The 23351-nt window shown below is 47.1% G+C and overlaps 1 protein-coding gene across 4 annotated transcripts in view; it reads left to right on the top strand.

The window, feature by feature from the left end:
- The window catches only part of Eml1 (EMAP like 1), a 157937-nt gene that overhangs the window by 102349 nt on the left and 32237 nt on the right, over positions 1-23351 (top strand). For 3 of the 4 annotated variants that reach the window (XM_057782213.1, XM_057782215.1, XM_057782212.1), the window contains 3 exons: positions 10843-10974; positions 21216-21244; positions 22009-22059. In XM_057782213.1, the coding sequence (XP_057638196.1) occupies positions 10843-10974; positions 21216-21244; positions 22009-22059 (212 nt within the window). The remainder of the gene's footprint in view (positions 1-10842; positions 10975-21215; positions 21245-22008; positions 22060-23351) is intronic. The other variant, XM_057782214.1, reaches the window with a different exon arrangement.

The following is a 23351-nucleotide window of genomic DNA, read 5'->3' as shown; positions in this document are numbered from 1 at the left end:
CTGTATGGTTTCATAGTGCACCTGTTGCTTACCTTCTGAGAAAACTTGTCCTAAGTAGCTTGTTATTTTTAATGTTGTAATAAGAAGAAATCTTTTCTTCATTTCTTTTCAGATCATATGGAAATATACCTGACTTTTGTGTGTTGATTTTTTTAAATCTTGAAATTTTGCTAAGATTGTTTTGCCACAGCCTGCATAACTCCAGGGATGGACTGGACTGGAGCCATGAGGGAATGAATAAGGGATAGACAGCCATACACAGAAGACATACATACACACATACATAAATACACAGAAGACATACATGCATACATACATACATACATACACAGAAGACGTACATACACATACATAAATACACAGAAGACATACATGCATACATACATACATACACAGAAGACATACATACACACATACATACACAGAAGACATACATACACACATACATGCATACATACATACACACATACATACATACACAGAAGACATACATACATACACACATACATACATACATACATACACAGAAGACATACATACACACATACATACACAGAAGACATACATACACACATACATGCATACATACATACACACATACATACATACACAGAAGACATACATACACACATACATACATACATACATACACAGAAGACATACATACACGCATACATACATAATACACAGAAGACATACATACACACATACATGCATACATACACAGAAGACATACATACACACATACACACATACATACATACACAGAAGACATACATACACACATACATACATACACAGAAGACATACATACACACATACATACATACACAGAAGATCTGGAATCAACTGGTCGAGGCTCTTGGATAAAGTCGCCTCAGCAATGTGGAAGCTTAGTGTGTTATTATAGACAACTCATCAAGGAGAAAAGATTATTACGCAGATACAACTGAACAAGGAAGTGGGTTATTACGTGCAGAAAATCAAGGAGGTAGAGTTATGATGTACGGCTGAACAGGGAGGCATGTTTAGCTAATCTTTGTAGAGGCAGTCTGTAAAAATCTGGGGGAGAGAGCTACTGTGGTCATTTTCCTCACACAGTTAGAATCTGCACTTGGACCGGAGGAAGGCTCTGTCTCTGTCACGGGGCTGAGACACTGAGGTTCCTGACATGGCCATGGCCAGGACAAACAATACACATCCAACCCAGGACTTCTCTCTCCCTACGTAGTTTGTGTGTGTGTGTGTGTGTGGTTTTTAAAAAGTTTTGTGTTTCATATTAGCATTTGTTGTCTACAGAGGTGTGCTTTTCCTTTCCACTGTGGATGGTTCACTTTTCTTGTCTAACTCTGTGGCACGCATTCCTAGTACTATGCTGGGTGCTAGAGGCACCCGTGAGCCTTGCTGCTCTTCTCCCATCTTGGAGAGAGTCTTTTCAGCCTTCCATCCTTGTGTACAGTGGCTGTGGTTTCCTGTATGACTTCTGCTGTGTGGGAAGTAGTCAGTTTCTGTTCCTAGTTTTTTTGAGTGTCTTTATCATGAAAGGGTTTTTGATCACTTCTTTCTTTCTAAAATTTTTATTATATTTTATTTATTATTGTTTTACTGGCATGTGTACATGCCACAATATGCATGTGGGGTTAGCAGACAACTTCCAGGAGTTAGTTCCCTATCACATGGGTCCCAAGCTTGGTCAAACTCAAATTTCAGGCTTGAATGGCAAATGTCTTTGCCTACTAAGCCACCTCACTGACCCTCAAAGGCTTTTTCTGCATCAACTGAGATGATTGTGTGATGTTTGCTCTTCATCTGTTACTGCGATTATTACATTGTTTGATTCTGATCTGTCGAGATACCTTTTCATTCAAATTATAAATCCCTGTTGGCTCTGTTCAATCTTTTCCCCCCATTTTTTTTCTAGACAAGGTTTTCTCTGCGTAGTCCTGGCTGTCCTGGAACTCGCTCTGTAGACCAGGCTGGCTTCAAACTCAGAGATCTGCCTGCCTCTGCCTCCCAAGTGCTGGGATTAAAGGAAGATCTTTTTAATAGATTTTCATCAAGGATATTGGCCTTCTTGTAGTGTCTCTGTCTGGTTTTGGTATCAAAGTGGTACTTGTCACATAGAAGGAAGTCAGAACTATTCTGCCCCCTTCAGTTCTGAAGAGGAGGGTTGATGCTAATTATTCTTTCCGTGTTTGATAGAACTCTCCAGTGAAGCCAATTGGTTTGGGACTTTCTTTCTTTGGGAGGTGTTTTTATTGCTGCTCAGACTCCTTGTTAATTAGGGGCTTGTTCATATTTTAATTTCTTTATGATTCATTCCTAGTAGGTTATCTACTAGGACTGTATCCACTTCCTTTGGGCTATCCAATTTGCCAATGTGCAGTTATTCATAGAAGTCTCTTAGAATTCTTTATATTCCTGGGTGACGTCAGTTGCAATGGTCATTCTTTCAGTTCACCCGTTAAGTATTTAAACTCCTCTCTCTGTGCCTCTTTTAGTTTCACTGAAAGTATTTGGATTCTGCTTGTCTTTTTATAAAACCAGCTCCTGGGATTGCTGGTTTTCCTTTCCTGTCTTATGTCCATGTGTCCATGTCTCTTGTGCTGATCTTTATTGGTTTCTTTCGTCTGTCAGCCCTCTGTTTTGTTTTTTTCTGGTTTGCCAAGGTGTGAAGTGAGGTGGTATCTCGGTCTTTACCTCATTTCAGCCCAGTACGAAGGGCTCTGGGGTAGTGAGGGCCATCAGCAGAAGAGGGAGAGAAGGAGGGGAAAAAATTATGACTCATAGCTACAATGCTGTGTGTATGCACACAAGTGTAAGGTGCAAGTGTATATGAGTATGTGTGCTTAAACATGCCCTCTCTAGCTCTGTAGATTTTCCTTTTCTTTCTTTCCAATCTTCTCCTCCCCCCATTTGTAGTATTGACACTTCTTGTGGCACTGGGAATTAAACCTAGGATCTTATGCATGCTAGGCAATCACTACCGTGAGCTACACACCCCCAGCTAGACTTCTTTTTCAATTTACAAAGTGATCCATGCAATTCACCTGCTCTGCTGTTCTCAGCATGGAGCTTCGGACTGGATGTGTGTGGTTTGCTAGACTCAGCGCTGAGAATGAGGAGGACTGTGGTTCTCCAGGCTGCCATGGGCTTCCCATTCATTGGGGGAAGCTGGAGGCAGGAACAGCCGCCTCTAGCTGTGATGTGGTGAAGTGGCTCCCATTAGGAAAGGTTCTGACAGCAGAAAGAAGCCAGTCAGCCTTCCTGAACGTGGAGGTTAAAGCAGGGTGGAGGCTGGGCTCCACAAACACATTTACAATCATGAAGAATGTTGTTGTAATCGCGACTCCAAATGAACCAAGCTGGGACATCTGGGGGGCATGCATGTGTTTGTTTTCAGCAGAAGGCTCTGGGACTGTTAGCCTGGTGCTTGAGAACAAAATCCCCTTTGGAAGCAGTCCAGCCCCAGCGGTCGGTCATGCATTGTGTTGCCAATTAAAACTTAGTCTGGGACTGGGCTCCCTTGTTTGGGAATCCTTGGGAAGAGGTTTTCTTTCTTTTTGTCAGAGGAAAAAGGGCAGAAAATCCAGGGAAGATATTGTAGGTCACACCTTACTCTGTAGACTACTGAGGCCATCAGTTTCCCCGTGCACAAGAAAGAGACAATTGCTCATTGTCTTGGGGGCTTGGGGGAGTTAACAGAGAAGAACAATTGGGGTGTGAGTGTGAACAGAGATCAGAGAAACAAATCCGGTACAGACATCTTTTTAAAAAGTGCGCTGTGCCAGTCTGAGACCGAAAGAGTGAAGTAGCTGTTGCTTCCAAACAGCCAATGGCCATCTGGAAAAACAGTCAGGCTGCTGTTGTTGGATGTGTGACCTGGCAGAAGTCAGTGCCAGAAACACACGCCATGCAAAGAGCCAAAAAGCAAAATCCGACTTCGTTTGATTTTTTTTAGAAAAGTCATTTCTAGACTGGGCAGGGCCACTCATCTCTATCGTCTCAGTGCTTGGGAGCCTGAGACAGTCTGCTTGCCACCAGCACCAAACAAGTGGTGTGTATAGGGGGCAGTCTATAAGAGTTCCAGGTCTATGATACCCGAACCTCACCGGCAAACCACGAATCTCGTGGTAAAATACAGAATAATAGAAACGGGTTAATTTAGAATGTAAGAGTTAATTAATAAGAATCCTGAGCCAAGTAGTGTTACAATTTTTCAAAAAAGAGTTCCAGGTCTAACTGGAATGAAGGGTAAGACCCTGCTATTTTTAATATATGTCTTTGTACTCAGATCCAATACAATGGCATTGTTAATGGAATATAGGTTTTGCATCTGTTGTTGGTAATAAGATGGAGAAGGGGTGGTTATGGTGTTAAGGAAGGGAGAACCAATTGGCCCCTGCTGGTTATCAGAAACCATGCCATTCCCATATCTCAAGTAGTCATTTTTCTGTGAAAGGGGAACCATGCAGTTCGGTAAATGTTTTTCTTCTCTAAGACTTTCTAAGGTGATATTTCTGGGAAAGTACTGGTGTTCTGTCACAAAGGTTTTAGGGACTGGATTGATGGCTTGGTGGGTAAGAGTGCTTGCTGCGCTAGCCTGAGGGTCTAAGTTAAGGTCCTCAGCACCAGCACAAAGAAATCTGGCGTACTTGTGCATGTGTGAAACCCCAGCGCTGTAGGAGGCTGAGATGGGAAGGTTCTGGGGACCACTGAACTGCCAGCGCAGTTTCAAGTTCAGTAAGAGACCCTGTACCAAGGGGAAGGGCAGAGAGCATTAGAGGAAGACACGTGACACACTCCTTGGGCTTCCACATGCACATGGACAGGTGCACGCATCTGTCCTTACACCAACACGCACCACACAGCACGGGCACACACACAAAATAAGGAAGGAATTTTTGAAAGACACAGTTTAATCCATATTTATCATAATGATAGGAAAGAACATTTTTATTGAATTATTAAAGTGTGTTATCTCAGTCTATCAGAACTAGATATTTCATAATAGGCAGGGCATAAAGTCCCTACGACCCTGGTCCCTACAGCACTCAGCATAGCATGGTCAATGCCTACTGTTTGTTGAGTGGGGTCACAGTTTTTAATTCACTGACAGAAACCCTGGTCTTAGAGCTCTGGTAAGATTCCCCCTCATTGTAAGTATTCAGGACCTTTTTGTGAAATTTTGGAGAAACACATTTCTTGAGTTCAAATCCTCTGATGACAGAAAGCCATAATTCTAGCTTCCTGGGCTGAGAGCTATTATCTCATCACAAGGAGGAATGTCACAATCTCCTCTGCAGAAATTTTTTTTTAATCAGATCTGAGACTCAAATTGGCAAGAATTCTTCAACGCATATATAATGAACTAAAAAAGCTGCCTTCTCTTCAGACTTAGAAGTTTGGGGTCAGGGGTGGAGACAGAGAAGCAAATGGGAAGAGATGCTGGTGTTTATGTACGGAAAACACTCAGCCTCCCGCAATCACCAAGAGATGAGCTGTGTTATTGTGAGGCCTCTTGCAAGCTGGTACCCCTGCCATGTCCCAGATAAAGAGCATTGTTTTCAGTTGCTGTCCAGAGGGACTGTAAGGTCTTTGATATTCCCTGCTGGTGATTAAAGGGAGCTTCCTGCAGCGAGTCACAGCCCCACTCTCTCTGACTGCCCTTGTTGCTGCAATGTCTCCAAGCTTTTGTTTTCAGTCCTCCATCTGAGTCCTCCTAAATCCTCTTTAATTCATAAGGTCTCTTGGTTCTCAAAAGGAAATGTCTTATTTCTTTTTTTCCCCTGCATATAGGACAATAGTAACTTTCCTTCTTAAAGTTTAACATTTTGATGCAAATGTGCACATGACAAATGCCCTACAAGAGCTGTGATGAATTGGGCTGCGCTGTGTGAGTGGAACATGGTGTCTGTCTGTTCTGATGCTTGCAGCCTTCAGTTTTCTGAAGCTTATTACAGTTTCCGCTGGGGCTGGAGAGCCAGCTCAGCGGTTAAGGTCACTGGCTGCTCTTGTAGGGGTCCAGGTTCAGGTACCAGCACCCACAGCAGCCTACAACAGAACTCTGGTTCCAGGAACCCTGATGCCCTCTTCTGGTCTCCTTGATCACCAGGCATTCTTGCAATAACATACATACACACAAGCAAGCATTTATACACATAAAATAAAAATAAATAAATCTAAAAAACAAAATGCTTTCCCGCACTGGCACTCTTATATGTGGACAGAGCTCTGAACAGATCAATGCCAAGGCGAAGGAGCTTAGATCTGCTGTGTAATCCTCATTCCCCCCCACTCTAACATGATGGCTTACTGGCTTTATCCAGGGCTTCCCATGTGGCAAGGCTTAGGCTGTATAACTATATCACTTTGTTATATATTGGAATTGTAGAAACTTATCAGATATACAGAGCTGGTGTTCCTCAAAGCCCTGCAGGAACATAACCCCTTTGACATCGCTACTGGGTGACTAAGGAGGCTTCCCGCAGGAAGGTCCTGGTTAGGTGACCAGCAGAGAGACCCTGGGCTGCAGCCACTAACCCAACCACTCTCCGGAGCTCAGACAAGTCACTGGATATCCCTGAATTTATTTTCGTCATCTGCAAGCCGAGGGTGATGATATTCTTGCAGCTAATGTGTGAGATTTAAGTGAAATAATCTTTGTATGACGGGAAGTATCCATTTCCCATCAGCCGCTGTTCCCTTCATCAACCTCCATTGTCGCCTCTTCCAGGCGCCGGCTCGAGTTTGGTTAGTGTTTGCCATAGCTGGATAATAGATGGGCTTTACCATGCCATTGGGCAATAAATTGCCATGAACTTAACACGAACTCCCACAGGGACACTGTAGAGGCAACGCTCTGGGTCTCTTTCTGCCACTGCTGTCTCTTAGGGCCCTTTCAACGGCTCCCACGGGTTTTCATCCAGGGAGGATGGTGAACCCTGGGCATAACAGTTTCTCTGATCTCCAGACTGTAATTTTAGGTTTCAGAAAAATCGAGCTGTCCTAAGACATGTCATTTTCTTGTCCCCAAATTGAGCATTCTAAAACAAAACTTAAAAAAAAAAGAACAAACCATGTGCTGACCTTTAGGCACGCCCGTACAGAGCCTTTTGTCAGATGCCTGGTGACTCAGATTCAAAGCCCCTGCAGTCACCAGAAAGACCGTGTGTAAAAACGATCATGGTCACCGTCACTTGGAGTACATTTGCTCACTCTGAGAACAGGGTGACTTTTCAAAAGCTGGCACATAACACAAGGTTACTGTCGAGGAAGAGGGCTGAAGGCTGGACTGAGGGAGGAAAAGATCAAGGAGGAAAAGAATGGCAAGAAAGGAAGATGGATGAGTGACAGGAGCCCAGCAGGGACTGCCTGTGCTAGAGGCACACAGGGGTGGTTTCATCCTGGAACTGGGCCCTGGTGGGGTCCTGCTGTCTTAGGTCCCTCAGCTCCTGCCCACTACTTTATGAGATTTGATGTCCTGTCTTCCCCCCAGAGGGCATGTCCTTCACAGCTCCTGAGATAATCTCACTCCATCCCACACTTCTCTGTACGATGCTACCAGGTTCTCTGTCCTGTCTCTGCTACCTGATTCCATGCCAGCTTTTCAACCTGCTCCTAAAAAGGCACTTTCCTGGGAGTGGGGAGCTTTTCTCATTTTCTTCCCTCTGCTCTTGCTGCTTCCCCTACATCGGTGGCACAGAGACACCCTTCAATAGCCACCAGATGAATAGTCCTGTCCCAACCGTGACGTGAGTTGCACGCTCATGCATGTAACCACCAAGTTCCATGTGTCCAGCCATACTGACTCCTCTTGAGCACGGAACAGCCCGACTCTGCCTGTAGCAGGAGCAGAGGATGAAGCTTCATTATTTCATCCATTCAGTTCATCCATTTTGGCCTGTGTGAGGCTCTGCAAAGGATGCCAGACTGGCTGGTGTGGAAAGATCTCAAGACTGGCCTTCAAGGGAGGTAAGGGGCCTCCAGAGAAGCCTGTACTGGCCCTGGGCTCACCTAGGGAGTTTTGGCTGCTTTACCACAATACCACAAGTCTGTTGACTGACAAGCCACAGAAGAGGAAGTGGTTGGTTGCTCATGGTTTGGAAGTAGGATTCTGTCACTCACCAGATTCTGTGAGGTCCTCTTCTGGCTTGCAGCCTACTTCTCACTGTGTCTCAGGGAGGAGAAAGACTCTCGGGGGCCCCGTTTATGAAGGCACTAACCATATCCATCAGTGCTCATTGACCTAATTACCTCCCAAAGGACCACATCTCCAACAGTGGTACACAGTCAGGGTTTCAATGAGTGAAATTATTGGATGCTTTGGGGGGAACACTCAATCTTCACTGTCCCCAGGCTCCTTGTTGTGTCCATTTGAGATATATATGGTGTGTGTGTATGTGTGTGTGTGTGTGTGTGTGTGTGTGTGTGTGTGTATGCTGAGACAGGGTTTCTCTGTGTAACAGCCCTGGTTGTCCTGGAACTTGATTTATATAGACCAGGCTGGCCTCGAACTCAGAGATCCGCCTGCCTCTGCCTCCCAAGTGTTAGGTTTAAAGGTGTGCACCACCACACACACCTAGAATTCCAATAGATTGATTGCTTTCTCCTAGACCGTACTTTCAACTGCGTGTGACAAGCATGTATGAGTGTCAGTGACTGAATGAAGGGATCAGGAAAGTTTTATGAATAAAAAGGCAAGAGTAAAAGATTTCTGAACAACTAGCAGCCAAAAAGTAACTCAAAATTAAATGCGTAATGAAGCAGAGGTTTGTGACAGCACCCACCGGTGTGGCATTGTGTAACTTCGCTGCAGCCTTGGTTCTGAACACGGTGTGCACTTTGCGCTGCACACGCTATCATGCCTGCAGTACCAGGGAAGTTTGCTTGAAGCACCTAGGTCCATATTCCAGGCTATGTATACTATAAATTGTAGTGGTATTTCATTTGTATTTTTATAAATAAAGCTTGCTTGAAGTTCTGAGAGTAAAACAGCCACACTGAACAGCCTTACAGACCAGGCAGCGGTGACCAGTAGTCATAGTGGTGTACGCTTCTAATCCCAGTGGTGCACACCTTTAATCCCAGCACTAGAAAGGAATATAAGACGGGAGGAGATAGCTCTCACATACAGTCTCATTCTGAGAGTCCTGGAGGCAGGATCACCATTTTGGACTGAGGTAGAGGTAAGAGCCAGTGACTGGCTGTTTTGCTTTTCTGATCTTTAGGTTGAACCCCAGTTTCTGTCTCTGGGTTATTATCATCGTGCTATAATAAACTGTGGTGTTTTTACTATATATACAAAGTCTCCTGCTCTTGTAGGTACATAATTGCTTAGTGAGTATTTTCTTACTGTCCTTCCTCTGCATGGATGTCTCTAATAACATTCTTTAAATTCTATGGTGTTAGAATGTGTGAATTTTTAAAATTACTGTTTGAGACTGCAGAGATAGATCAGTGGTTAAGAGCACATGCTGCTCTTGCAGAATTTGGTCCCCAGAACCCACACTGGGTAACTTTGAACTGCCTGACCTCCAGCACCAGGGGATCCAGTGCCCTCTTCTGGCCTCCAGTGATCATTATGTGCGTGGATGTGCACATGTGTGCACATCCTCACCCATACCCACACCCTGTGTATATGCATAATAAAAACAAAAATAAAATAATCTTTGAATTGCTGTTTGAGTTACAGCCTTGAATTTTGTAAATCACTGAATAGATTTAGTTTTAGCACAGAATTTCCAACAAGTTCTGATATGATCCTAAACTATACCTCTGCCACTTTGTACTACAAATTTACATGAAGTAGAGATCTTGGCGTCCACAGTTACTCAACCAGAATATCAGTGAGTTCTGATAGACACTGAAGATACTCTACGCCCTGTAGCATCAGATCTACAGCTAAGATTTAAATCTTCATGTCAAAATAAAACAATCACATCATTAGCATGCAAATTGGCTCTCGTTTCAGTAGTAGGAAATCATAGGTATACCAAAGAACTGTTTTCAAATAAATGTATAGTTTATTAGTGGTGAGTGTTCCCTTTGTATGCCCCTGGGGACGGCATCTCTGGAAAAGGCACAAGCAGAAGGCTGTCCTAGACCAGGTTCTTCTGTGTGGGTAATTTTAACACATCCCAGCCCCTGTTGGTGCTTTCCCAGGCTCCCGCATTCCAGTCCCTCTCTTCGTGTGCCTGAAGCGGAGTGCGCGTGTGCTCTCAGACTCTCAGTAAAGGTAGTTAGTTCGCCTGTGGTAGATGCCTCTGCCGTGACCTGTGGCACCCTGTCTGCATTTGTCCCTGCTGTGCTTTTGGCATGAGCTCTCCTGAGCCAGGTCTGTTGCTGCCCTAGTAACCCTCTGCTGAGGGATGCCCCATGCACTGCAGGGTGATCTGCAGTCTCTCTGGCCTCTACCAACCACATCAGTAGCAGCCCCTTCCCGAGTGGTGACCGGAAATGCCTCCAAACATTACCAGGTGTCTCCTGGGGGATAATGTCACCCTTGGATAAGTGCCACTGATCTAGACTGAAGCACTCTCCAAGGGCAGGTCCGGGGCCTTCAAAGCCCTCTCACGGTATATAGGGGGTCTGTGACTCAGTCTCCTCTGTGACTCTGAGCTGAGTCACTTGCCTCAGTTGCAAAGGCAGTGAGCAGGGGTAGGGATTCCAGATGATATTGTGGGAGCCTTTTGATCTCTTTAGTAAGGCTTTTGGACCCCTCTGTCTACATGGCAGTATGATAGCTAGCCCGAGTGTGTACCCCATGTACCTCGATATGCTCAGCAGCAAAGGCCAGTCACCTCTGGAGGCCTCATTCTCACCTGCCTGTCCTTCTTGCAGCATCAATAGGACCAGCTCTTCTGAACGAGTGTCCCCAGGTGGCCGGAGGGAGAGCTCCGGGGACTCCAAAGGAAGCCGCAACCGCACGGGTTCTACCAGCAGTTCCTCCAGTGGTAAGAAGAACAACGAGAGGTAAGGAAGCCCTGCTGGCAATACCTTCTGACATGTTACTACCCGAGGCCCTGTCCGAGCTCCAGGCTTTCTGAGATTGCATTAATGGTGGGGGGTGGGGGACGTGGGGGACAGGGATGACGACAGCTGGCAATCACAGGTCACAGCCTGAAAACCCGTAACTCAGACTTCTAGCCCCCCCTGTCTGGGTTACTAATACTAATACTGATACTAATAAAGCCGTGTCTGAGAAATCAGCTCAGGAAGAGGATCTGAATTGCCAGGTGCGGTACTTCCCATCACCAATACACCCTCCTAAATTAATCTTGAAATTAATTTTGCTGGAGTGTTTAAAGCTTGTCAGCAGTGCTTTCTGGGATAGATGGTTGAAAGCTGTGTTTTTATACTCACTCGGGGGCTGTTTTTGATAGTGAGCTAATGCCAGAATTATGAACTGTTTCCCATTCTGGTATCCTGTCCTGCATTTACTCCTGATTTTAAAGTTTCTATAACTTTTGTTTGCTGCGAATTATGAGAGATACTCGTGAATCACACAGTAACGTTTTACTTACAAAAGCTGCTTTTTGGCACATTAACAGCCTGTTTTAAGAATGTGTTGTGTCAGTGAGGTTCCTGTGCCTGTCCGCCTCGTGTGGACCTTGCTTTTATTGCACTCTGATTTTACTCTGCTCTGTGAAGTCTGGAAGGAGGCTCAGTTTTAGAGGTCAAGCTTGCTTCTTTTTAGATGTTCGTGTAGGGAGACGGCTTAGTCAGAACACAGTCGGTTCCAAACCACAGACTGTAAAGCTTCCAAGTTTGAAACTATGTGGGGATTCAGTCTTGTAAGGGATGCTTGAACTCCTCAGTTCTAGCTCTGAAAAGAATCTTTGTAGAAGGAATGGGAGGAGGAGGAAGAGCTGGCTGTTCTTCCAGAGGGCCTGGGTTCAAGTCCCGGCACCCATGTAGCACCTATACAGCAGCCTGTATGTAACTCCAGTTCCAGGAGCTCTGATACCTCTACCTGAATACTGCATACACATGGTGCACAGACATACATGAATGCCAAACACCCATACACATAAAATAAAACAATTTTAAAAAATATTGACACCTCTTTATATTGTATGGTAAGTTGTGTTCACAGTCCGCTGACAACTTCAGAAACCATGGACTCATCTTCGCAGTATTAGTGCTTCTTAGGGAAGGGTTATGCTAATCTCATGCTAATGGAGGGGGGTGAGTGGGAGACCTTAGCAGTGAGGCCAGGTGGCCACAGAGTGTGGTGGCCAGAGGCTGCTGTGAATGGAATTCAGGCTGAGTTTGGTGCTGATTTGAAATGTCTAGATTTTGGCAGGTCGTCCGAACATCCGATTTTGATTAGGAATTTCCAGAAAGAATCCGCATTGTGTAAACTCTAGACCCGTTTTATCCTTTAAATCCCGTGGTTTTGGTTAATGTACTGGGTAAATATTTCCATAAAAGATATTTACAAAGGGATTTTTGAGAAATGCCCCGGGAAGGAATTTTGATTTGGAAATGAGAGAATGGGAATGTTTGCAAATCATTTTCTAAAAATAATCCTGGCCACTGAAAGAGTCCGCTTGAAGCCAAACTCTCCATCTCATTGGAACCTAGAGACCACCCAGGCCATCATGCTGCCAGAGAGGACACTGGGGCCATAGGAGTGATCGGGTCAAGCTAGCAATGTGGGCACTGCCTGGCCCAGCTCTTCATTGCTGTCCCCACATGAGCAGCTCCCCACCTGGCCAGCTCCAGCATTGCACCCCAGGCCCTGGGGCTTACTAAGAAACCCTTGGGTTCTAGGCTAGTACCAGAGGAAAGCCGGGGCTGAGTTCCAGTGAGTCGCCTTAGGTGGCCGCCTCCCGTCTGAAAGGATCTGCCTGTTCAGTTCCTGTAGGCCATGAGAGTCTGAATGGAAAGTACGTGAAAAGATCCGGGCACCTTCACTTTGGAGAGCCCTGGCTTTTCCTCTGTGGTTTTGAGACTTTGGGGCCTCATCTTGTCACTCCATGCTAACTAGGAAGACAACACCAGTGCTTGGTGCTCACTCAGTACAGGGTCATCTGTGCTGGGCAGCAGGGCCCAGGAAGACAACACGTGAGGCTTCTCGAACTTCTCAGCCAGTTCCTCCTCAAGCGTAAGGTGAAAGTGACTGATGATTTCTGAAGTGACCCGCCTTTTCTTTGGGTTGACAGGTTTAATTACACCTGTATGAATGGTCCAGGTCCCTGCACACAGCTCAGATTTTGACACAATCTAACTGTGATTCTGTGGATGGATGGCCCACTTCACGATCCTCCCAGCGGCCAGCCAGGCACCTGTCGTGCACCGGATGCAGAAGGGTTGGCTCTGGCTGGAGGCCCTTCCACTTCCTCTGATGACAGCCGTTGGCACATAGGTAGAAGGGCACCGATGTCACCCAGGTCTGTGGACTCAGACCTCACACATTAGTAGCCACAATACTGTGTGTCTCACCCCACGTGCAAAGCTGTCATTGGTGTGAGAATACCACACCAATGTGTGTATTCCTCAACATCAGTGAGAGTAACTATAGGGCTGTTCTGTATGCATTGCGCGACTCTTCTCTCTTGAGCGGAAAATAAGTGTTTGACACGTCCTGAGCATTCCCTGAATGCAGTAACTTCTCCTGAAGCAGGTGTGCTTTTCTTTTCTTTGGAGCTGTGTTCTTTATTAGGCCTCCCATGTTTCTGTTCCCATATCTCATTTTCTTTAGAAGTCGTCAGTGGAGGTGCCAGTCTTGCCTTCCATCTTAGACTGTTTAACATGCAAGAATACTTGCTTCTACCCTGCCTCAGGATTTGAACAGCATTTAATCTCTGCACTGACAACTCTTCCGTTCGAGACAAAAGCAATGTAGGGCAATGTAATATTTTACTTTATGTAATATTCATGGCAAATGAATATTAATAATTACATAATGAGTCTTGTCACCACAAAGTACTTATTAAATTTAAATAGGGAGTCAGCAATAACATTCTGAAAGAAGAACGTGATGCAGCCAGTACACTAATCCACTAAGGAATTTTTTTAACTTAAAAAAAGTTTTATATGAGAGAAATGACAGCTTATTTATAAGTTTATAGGCACCATGTATATTAGATGCTGCTGGAACTGAGAAAGCCACTGGTCGAGATGTGTCAGCTTCATAATTAAGACACTGTGTGTCTCTACAATTTGCTGCAATGGGCTGCTTTTGTGGAGTAAGAACTGTCTAGCCATCTGTTGGAAACTCAGTTGTCACATATGTATGCACTGCCCATCTTTGGAGTCAACAAATTTGTGGAGGAAAACAAGTGTCCCCGCCCCCCCCCCCCCCAGGCACCACGCCTTCCTGCTGTACAGCCCAAACCGTGGCAGGCGGCCCGCTGCTTTACAGGTGGCGAGGTCAACTGTGCTGGGCTCTCTGGCCGTTCCTCCTTAGGGCTCAACAGGCCATGACTTTGTCCTCTGGCTGCTTCCTCCAGTTGCTAAAGGCTCAGTTGTTTAGCTTCTGCGTTGCCACCCTAGTGGTGACCTCAGTGCTGAGCTCTGGGTTCCAGGTCCTTTGTCCGGCTCCTCATCCTCTTCTGGGCCCTGACATCACACTTCTCTGGCATGCCTCTTATGTTGTCCAGCAGGGTATTTTTCCTCTCTTTTAAAATTAGTTTATTACACAAGTTACCTGTTTCTGAAAATCCCAGGAGAGGTCTTGAAAATCTCCCATGGTGTCAGCAGTGATTCAGGACTCAAGGGGCACTTTCCTCATTCCCAACCAGATCTTCTTTCTAGGGCGCCCTGCAGGCCGTGTGGTTAATTTTGACATCCCTGGCTCCTCTTTGTTTCGCTGTATAAGCACAGTCCTGTGTCAGCAGATGAACTTATTTTAGAGGTGGGTCCCCACACATCCAGCCAAGTACACAGAGCACTTTACACAGTTAGGTAGTAACAGGATTTTCTTTATCACACACACACACACACACACACACACACACACGATGTATAGTCGATGTGAGTTGAAATGCCATGTAAGAGGTTTACCTTTTCTCTTCTTCCAACACAGTAGAAGGAATATTAGAACAATGAAATACTGTTTTGAATAATCTGAACACCCAGGTAACTGTGTATGTATAGTACACGTTGGGGACTTTAAAAACAAAAGACAGGATTTTGCCAGTGTGTTTCAGATTAGCCTAGAACTGGCTGTGGCATTGGCCTGGTATGCACAATCCTGCCTTAGCCTTCCAAGTGCTAATATTTCAGAAATGTGCCACCACGTTCAACCCCAACAAGGTTTTTCTCAACCAGTCAGACTAGTTCACCGTCTCGAACAGTGCCAAGGCACAAGCAGGTGCCCAGAAAGCATTCGTTGAACAACTGTGCTTATCTCTCTTGATGAGATGAGAGAAGGCTAGAGTGATGGAGCCTGACGCTCACACCCAATTTTCCATCCCAGCCCTGCCGCTTTTTGCTCTATGAGTCTCAGTTTCTTGACTTTGGGAGGGAGGGTGAATTCTTCAGCATAAATAGTGTATATCTCTATCATGAGATATCATGAGGATTGGATGAGGTCCTGCCCCCAGCTTCCCCACACCGGGGTGGCCTGCCATTGCCATGCACAACTGTGATTACTGCTGCTCTGTCCCAGGGTATCAGGGTCCATGTTTGCACGTGTTTGCTCACACCCCGCCTCCCCCCAGGAAAGATGCCGCTCTTCTTGTGGACCGTTGGTGTCTGTCACTGTGATGAAAAGCAACTTTCAGCTCACGGTTCCAGGTCAGGGTCTGTCACTTTGGGCAAGTCGCTGTGGAAGCTTGAGGAAGCGAAACCCATCACTTCCATAGTCAAAAGAAGAGGATGGGGGGCTGGACTTGGGTTCAGTTCCCAGAACCCATGTTGCAAGGCGTGGGGAGGTCACAGCCATGTGTACCTCCAGTTCCGGGGATCCAGCATGCTTTCCTGGCTTCTATGGGTACCAGACATGCATGTGGTGTGCAGGCATACACGCTAGCAAAACACCCACACACGTTAATTTTTAAACGAAGGAGCAGAGAACAAGGCTTGGCTCGAGCCTCTCTCCACAAATGGTGCTGCTCATGTTCAGGATAGGGTGGGCTCTCCCCCACTCCAGGTAACCCAATCCAGACAATTTCTCACAAGCAAACCCCACCCAGATAACTCCTCAGAGAGACGCTCTTCCCAGGTATCGCTGGGTCGTGTCCCGTTGACAATACTAACCATCACACAGACATTTTGGAATCTGTGCCTTTTACTGCCAGCCTGAAAAGAGAGGGATCAGGAACTTGGACAATGCCTATCACCTTACCATACAGTCCCACAGCACTGCTTCAATTGGACCTGCTATGTGTGTGGCCTGACGCAAGGCAGGATGGGGAATGGAATGGGCTACATGAAGAGATTCATCCTCACAGCCCTGAGCAGATAAAATGGCGCTCAAACCATCTTAAAGCGTGGAAGAAGGTGCTTACCTAACTCCTGAGTCACTCTGAGACACCTCCCAGTACCTACTTGTACTGTGGTCTCCCCTCTGGTGCTGTGGAGGGTGGAGGGGCTATGGCAATGTTTGGACGGACTTCAACTCACCCTGCAGGGCTCAGCCCTTCTTTAGGCCCCATCTAAGGTAGTGTTTTGCAGAGAGCCTGTGTCTATGGTTGAGGATTTGCTACCTCCTCTGTGCCCGCCTCCAGTCCCACCCATGACCTATCTTGAGCTCTAGGAGAGCAGAGACATTGTCCTTTCTCGGTCTCTGATCCTGCAGCACTTTGCAAAGTGCAGGGAATAAAAAAACTGCCCAGTATGCATTCCTTGAATGAGTGAAATTATATAAAACCTAGAACCATTTAAGAAACTGGTAAAGAGCGCCATCTAGAGGTTGATTATTGACACCATGCTTTAGCCTTAGTGTTGTTTTGTGTCTTGGTCCCTTAAAGGATCACGGCACTCTTCAAGCCCTGGGGCCATTTACCTCTTTACAAAGTTTTAAATAATTGGTGCTAGCTTTCTTTACTTGTTGTGAGCATCAGCAGAGGGCCCCTGAGATAGAGAAAATGTGGGTTCTTGTGGGTGAAACTGACCGAGAAGTAATTAGCACCAGTGTGTGGGCACTCTGTCCTGTCTCACTCAGTTTGAAGTGTTTCTGTCCATCTTGTGGCTGAAGGAGCAAAGCTTACTGAGGGGAGGCTGGCTGTATTCCCCCAATGTGCTGCACAGCTTTGATTTAAAGGAACAAAACCCTCCAGTACCCCTTGGTGCCTCTTCCATGACCTTTGGTACCCACCTTGTATCAACTGCTCCTAGAAGCTCTTCCCTCTTCTCAGAGTCCTAGAGCTTCCTTCAGGTATCAGATTCCTCATTTTGGTGGACTATTGTCTATAGCTATGTATACGTGTGTGAATGTGTGTCTCGTGTGTGTGTGTGTGTGCACGTGCGCATGCCTGTGCGCTCACCTGTATGTACATATGTGCAAGCCAGGGGGTAATGTCAGTTGTCTTGCTCAATCACTCTCTCACTGAACCTGGAGTTCTGACTGGCTGTGCTGGCTAGCCAGAGTATCCCGGAGATCCTCCTGTCTCTATCCCCTTGGGCCCCTCCCCCACCGGCACCAGCCTCTCTGTGTGGGCGCTGGGGATCCGAACCCAGGTCCTCATACTTTGCAGCAGGTACTTTGCTGCCGGCGTCCCCTCTCCAGCTCCCGTAAACTGCATTTTCCTGTTTCTGGAAACTTCCCAGGATCACTGATACCAGTACCCAGGGCTTCTGCCTCTTTTTACCTGTGTGATCAGCATCATGAGGAAAAGAATTCTTTCCTTGTCTTTTGAGCTCCTATCTGGCTGCCTTGATCCTGTTTCTATAACCTCGGGTGATTCGCCTTGCTGCCTTCTTTCTTAGCCTGCCCTCTGCTGTCCTCACTCTGCCTGTGAGCCTGATGCATAAGTGACATGAAATCGGGACTCTGGACAGATCACAAGTCTCATGCCCTGATAGTGGGGACAAGTCAGGCGAGCCACAGGAAGACCGCCATCCTAAGTCTGATACAGAGCTGAAGCGGTATACTGGACTTAAAAAAACAAAAAAAACAAAAAGGACAGGCCCCTCTCAAGGGACAGGCCCGTGCTGTGTGTTAGGTAAAACGTCAAGAAAGGCGATGGGACTTTGCACACTCTCACACACCCCTTCTGTAGAGCTTCAGGGAGGGCCCAGAACAGACCGGGGTGGGATGTGGGCAGTGATGCTTTCTGAGGCTCATCTATGCTGTGAGGTCAGAGGGGGATACCCGAGAGAAGCAGCCCCCAGGCCCTGCCCCAGTGCCAGACAGTGGTCCACCCTCTGTTCTGCACTGCAAATATCAGGGTAAGCAGGATGAAAATCCCGCATTCATGGGTCGTTCTTCCCAGTGGAGAAGCAGAATAAGCTATAGGGCTGAAAGTGCTATAGACAAAATGTCCAAGGGTCGGGAGTGTGGGGATTGGGTCCCAAGGGAAGACTGCAGTGTTGGCTGGACATCCAAGAAGGCCTCCACAGGAAGTGGCCGCAAGTATAGATGTGAGCAGCAGGTGTGTGCCATTTGCAAGCTGATGTGTCCAGGAGGAAGGTTGGAGCCAGTGATGCATGCTGGAGTGCGCCAGGCAAGCACACAAGACAGCAACTATGGGCTGGAGACAGGCTGGAACTACTTAGTCCAAGGAGTGTGGCTTGCCTAGGGCCATAGAGCCCCAAGGGAAATGCAGGTATTTAGGTTGAAAGGTCAAACAGGGCTTCTACAGCCCTGATTTTGATGACCACAGTTCAGAGTCTAGAAAGCTTCTCCAAGAGCAAATTCTGCTGCTTAAGTCTGAGCCAGGCGTGAGCCACTGTGCAGGCAGTAGCCTTACCACCCACACCACACATGCATGCAGTGACCTGGAAATCAAGGGTGGTCATGGGTAATACCATTGGTACAGTGTGGTCTAAAGGGTGACTTCCAGTTTAAGGTATTTTTCATAGTATTTCAAATAAGAACTAAGGAGACAAAATGTAACCTTAGGATTGTAGGAGGAATGACTCCATTAGAATGCCCACCAAGCAAGGTGATGTGCTCGTTAGTTCTGTGTCCGCTTGACACAGCTGGAGTCATTTGGGGAGAGGAAACCTCCATTGAGAAAGGGCTGTTGGATCCCGCGGAGCTGGAGTTACAAATGGTTTGCTTGACCTGCCATGTGGGTGCTGGGAACTGAACCCAGGTCCTCTGAAAAAAAACAGATAGTGCTCTTGACTGCTGAGCCATCTCTCCAGCCTACCTAAAATGTGTTTTATTAGTTTTTCTCCCTTTTCTCCTCCCCTTTTCTCTGTCCCCCATGTATCCCTGACTTCCCACAGCCTCCTTTCCACTTTCAAGTCGCATATGCTTTATTGCCCTCCCTCCCCTCCCCTCCCCTCCCCTTCCCTCCCCTCCCTTTCCCTCCCCACTCTTCTTTCCCTCTGGGGTCTCATATTAAATGTCAGCGCCTATACCCACTCCCCACTGCGTGCACACACGCAGACAGACGCTGGAAGCGGGACTCTGATAAGAGGACCTGCATGCGTGCTGGCTAGTTCTGAGTCAACTTGACACAAGTTCAGGTGATCAGAGAGGAAGGAGCCTCAATTAAGAAAATGCCTCTATAAGATCGGGCTGTGGGCAAGCCCATAAGGCATTTTCTTAGTTACTGACTGATGGCAGAGGGACCAGTGCATTGTAGGTGGGATCACCCCTGTGCTGGTGGTCCTGGGTTCTATGAGAAAACAGGCTGAGCAAGCCATGAGGAGCAAGCCAGTAAGCAGCACCTCTCCATGGCCTCTGCATCAGCTCCTGCCTCTGGGTTCCTGCCCTGTTTGAGTTCCTGTCCTGACTTTCCTCATTCGTGGATTGTTACCTGGAAGTGTGAGCTTAAATAAATCCTTTCCTCCCCAAGTTGCTTTCATCATGGTGTTTCATCACAGCAATAGTAACCCTAACTAGAACAATGTGCGATGTTTGTCCTTCCGAGTCTGGGTTATCTCAGTTAATATAATAATATTCCAGATTCATCCATTTCCTGTAAATTTCATTTCTCTTTGCAGCTGCATAAAACTCCGTTGTATGCCTATACCACGTTTTTATTCTGTGGTAGACATCTGACTGGTTCCATTGCTCCTGTAGATGGGCATACCGCTGGTTCCATCACTTCTGTGAGTGGACAGACAGCTGGTTCCATTGCTTCTTTTGGTGGACATCTGGCTAGTTCCATACCTCTGTGGATGGACAAACAGCTGGTTCCATTGCTCTGTGGATGGACAGACAGCTGGTCCCATTGCTCTGTGGATGGACAGACAGCTGGTCCCATTGCTCTGTGAGTGACACACAGGTGGTTTCATCCCTTCTGTGGATGGACAGACAGCTGGTCCCATCCCTTCTGTTGTGAATAGTGCAGCCATAAGCATGAATGTGCGGGTATCTCTTTGGCAGGAAATAGGACTCTGCTCATTTTAAATAAGTTCCCTGCGTCTGAGAGAGGGAGAGCAGGAAGTTTAAACCTTACACACTCACCAGGGTCATTCTCACCTTGACTAGTCAGCTGACCCCAACCTGTATCTGCTCTCCTTGAACACAGCTTTGGTGAAAAACAAGATTGCTGTCTCATTCACTTAATTTTGAACATTTATATATACACATGTTTCTTCTGCAGTGGATTTAGCCCTGTTTTCATAATTCGTACATAATTTCCACACCAGCATGTGGAAAATGGCTGTAGCGTGTGGCTGGGGAGTGGTGAGAGGGGACACCCAGGTGCCCTTCAAAAAGTGTTTGGAAGCCGGGCGGTGGTGGCGCACGCCTTTAATCCCAGCACTCGGGAGGCAGAGGCAGGTGGATCTCTGGGAGTTCGAGGGCAGCCTGGTCTACAAGAGCTAGTTCCGGGACAGGCACCAAAGCTACAGAGAAACCCTGCCTCGAAAAAACCAAAAAAAAAAAAAGTGTTTGGAGGCTGGGGAGGTGGCTCAGCAGGTAGAACACTGGCAGCAGCACAGGGATGAGGACTGGAGTTCGGATCCCCAAGGGCACCTGAGTGGTGGTGGTGGGGAGGCGGAGATCCTCGGGAGCAAGCTGGCCAGCCACAGAGCTCTGGGTCCAGTGGGAGATCCCGCCTCCATCTGTGAGGTGGAGAATTACCAAGGAAAAACATGATGCGCCCTCGGACCTCCGCTGACTTGTTTGTTTATTTTCACAGCAAACCCAAGGAGCCCACATTCAGCCCAGGTAAGTTCTGGTTTTTTTCTTGAGTGGGGGGGAGGGCTAAAATTTAGACCTTGGCTGAATGGCAAATAGGAAGTGGTGGCCTCAGAACCAGGCCTCAGGTACCTCAGGAAACAGCTCTGTGTTTGTGAGCACAACAAGACAGCCATTGGCAGCTCAGCCAACAGCAGGATAGCCAGAAAACAGGCATCGAGACTAGAGCCCTCCCCGCCCCTTGTCAGACCCACACAGGCCAGAAAGGGTTAGAGTGGGAACTCCCATATAAAGATTCCCCTGTCTCTCTGCCCTGTTCCTCTGGCCTCTCCTCAAGGGAAAGGCTCTCCCCCGTAAAGCTGTTCAAAATACCTGCTCCCTTTCTGCCTCCAATTTCCTTAGTTACAAACCAGTACTTCATAGATAGCTGTCCATAGATCTCTCTAAATCACACTTTATAAGAAAGTGGATGCTACGTTCTCTTTTTAATATATTAACTGTATTTTAAGATATAGTTAAACATGCAAAAATTATGAGTGTGTAATTAAATAAATTCATCTGATTTTAATTTTCCCAGTGTCCCCTTTCCATACAAAATAAAGATTAATCCCTGAATATGTAATCACCATAAACCCACAGGCGTGCAACCTGAACATACATGTCAGGATACATGAAATGTCCCCTTGTTCCATTGTCCTCTGGGGGCAGGGTAGCACCAGCCCGCAGCTGGCCAGTGAGCACCCCACCCCAGACAGGCCAACCACACTTGCAGTACCAGCCATCTCTTTGTCTAGCCCTTCAGTCTCCGAAACCCCAAGGGAAGCGCCGGGTGACACACTGCAAAGGTAGGCAGAGCTTCCTGGCCCACAGCTCTCTGCACGAGGCTGCTGCCCCAGTCCAGAGGCTGTTTTAATACAGGCAGAGCCCTCCTCGCATGACGTTTCTGTAATTTGTCCTAAGTTCAGCGCACCTCTGGACATTCACTGGGATGGGCTTCAACACGTGGCTGTGGTTTGGACTTGCCATTCATCGTTGGCTGACCGTAGGCAGTCTGGAAGGATCCTGAGGGAGCTAGAAGGCAGCCCCTTGAGTGTCCACTGTTTGGCATGAAGCTCTGCACCGCTGACCTCTCCCCCACTAGCACCTCTGGGTTTGGTGATTGTGTGTTGTGCTCCTAACATGTCTGAAAACAGCATTGCTTTCCCGTGTCGGTGTTGACTGTAGATGTAAGCCCTCTGAGTTTCTAGTACACAACGGCACACAGCTAAACATTGTTTTGGCCTAGGAGGTAATTTTTTTCTGGTCAGGTAAGGAAACCTCAGTCACGGGCGTTTTTCACTGGAACCTAACCACCACGTGATTTCAACAGACTGCCCAGTAGACTGTGCACTGTCTGCGCCCACAACTGGCTCTCCGTCTTTTGGAAATGACGTCATATGGGCCTTGGTCCTCCACCCAGCTGGGCTGACCCACATCTGACAGAGTTAGCGGAATCGCTTCCCATTTCACTCTCAGCTCCGGCATCCCTGCTTCCCTGCTCTCTAAGGTGGGGCTGGTGGCTGCTTTTTAAGTCTCCGTTTGTGGTCACCAATGGAAGAGCAGTACCTTGGGTGAGAGGTTAGATAGCGAAGAGGTTCAGAAGAGAAGGGAAGGAAAGAGCTGTAGCCAAGGCTCAGCGGGAAGACAGGGTGGGTACTGAGAGACACTGCTGGCCTGAGAGAAGAATGCTCGTGGGGTGGATGTAGAAGATGCGGTCAGATAAAGAGAGCCAGGATGTGAGTAGGCAGTGACCATCATGGGTGAAGCATCAGATGAAGGGCAGTCTTTGCTGGCTGCGATTCGCAACAGGCTGCAAGGTGACTCGAGGGAGCACTGCTGCAGATGCAGCCAGGGGGGATGGGTCCCCATGTAAGAAACATCCCAACCATCCCTGGAGCAGTGGCTGGGACAGTGTGTGCTGCGGGGATGAGCGCATTCATGGCTCTTACCTGAAAGTCAAGCTTCATTAAACCCAAAACGAAGTGGCACATGCATTGGGATCTGCAGCGCATGCCCTTGGGGACAAATGGTGTTGCATGCAGCCTTGTTTGAAAGTCCTTAGCCACTGAAGTACTGTGATTGTCTCTCAACTTCTCCT

This window comes from Chionomys nivalis, chromosome 10, assembly GCF_950005125.1.
Source record: "Chionomys nivalis chromosome 10, mChiNiv1.1, whole genome shotgun sequence".
Classification (NCBI taxonomy): Eukaryota; Metazoa; Chordata; class Mammalia; order Rodentia; family Cricetidae; genus Chionomys; species Chionomys nivalis.
Note: the sequence above shows the minus strand (reverse complement) of the source record. Positions and strands in the feature narration are given on the sequence as shown.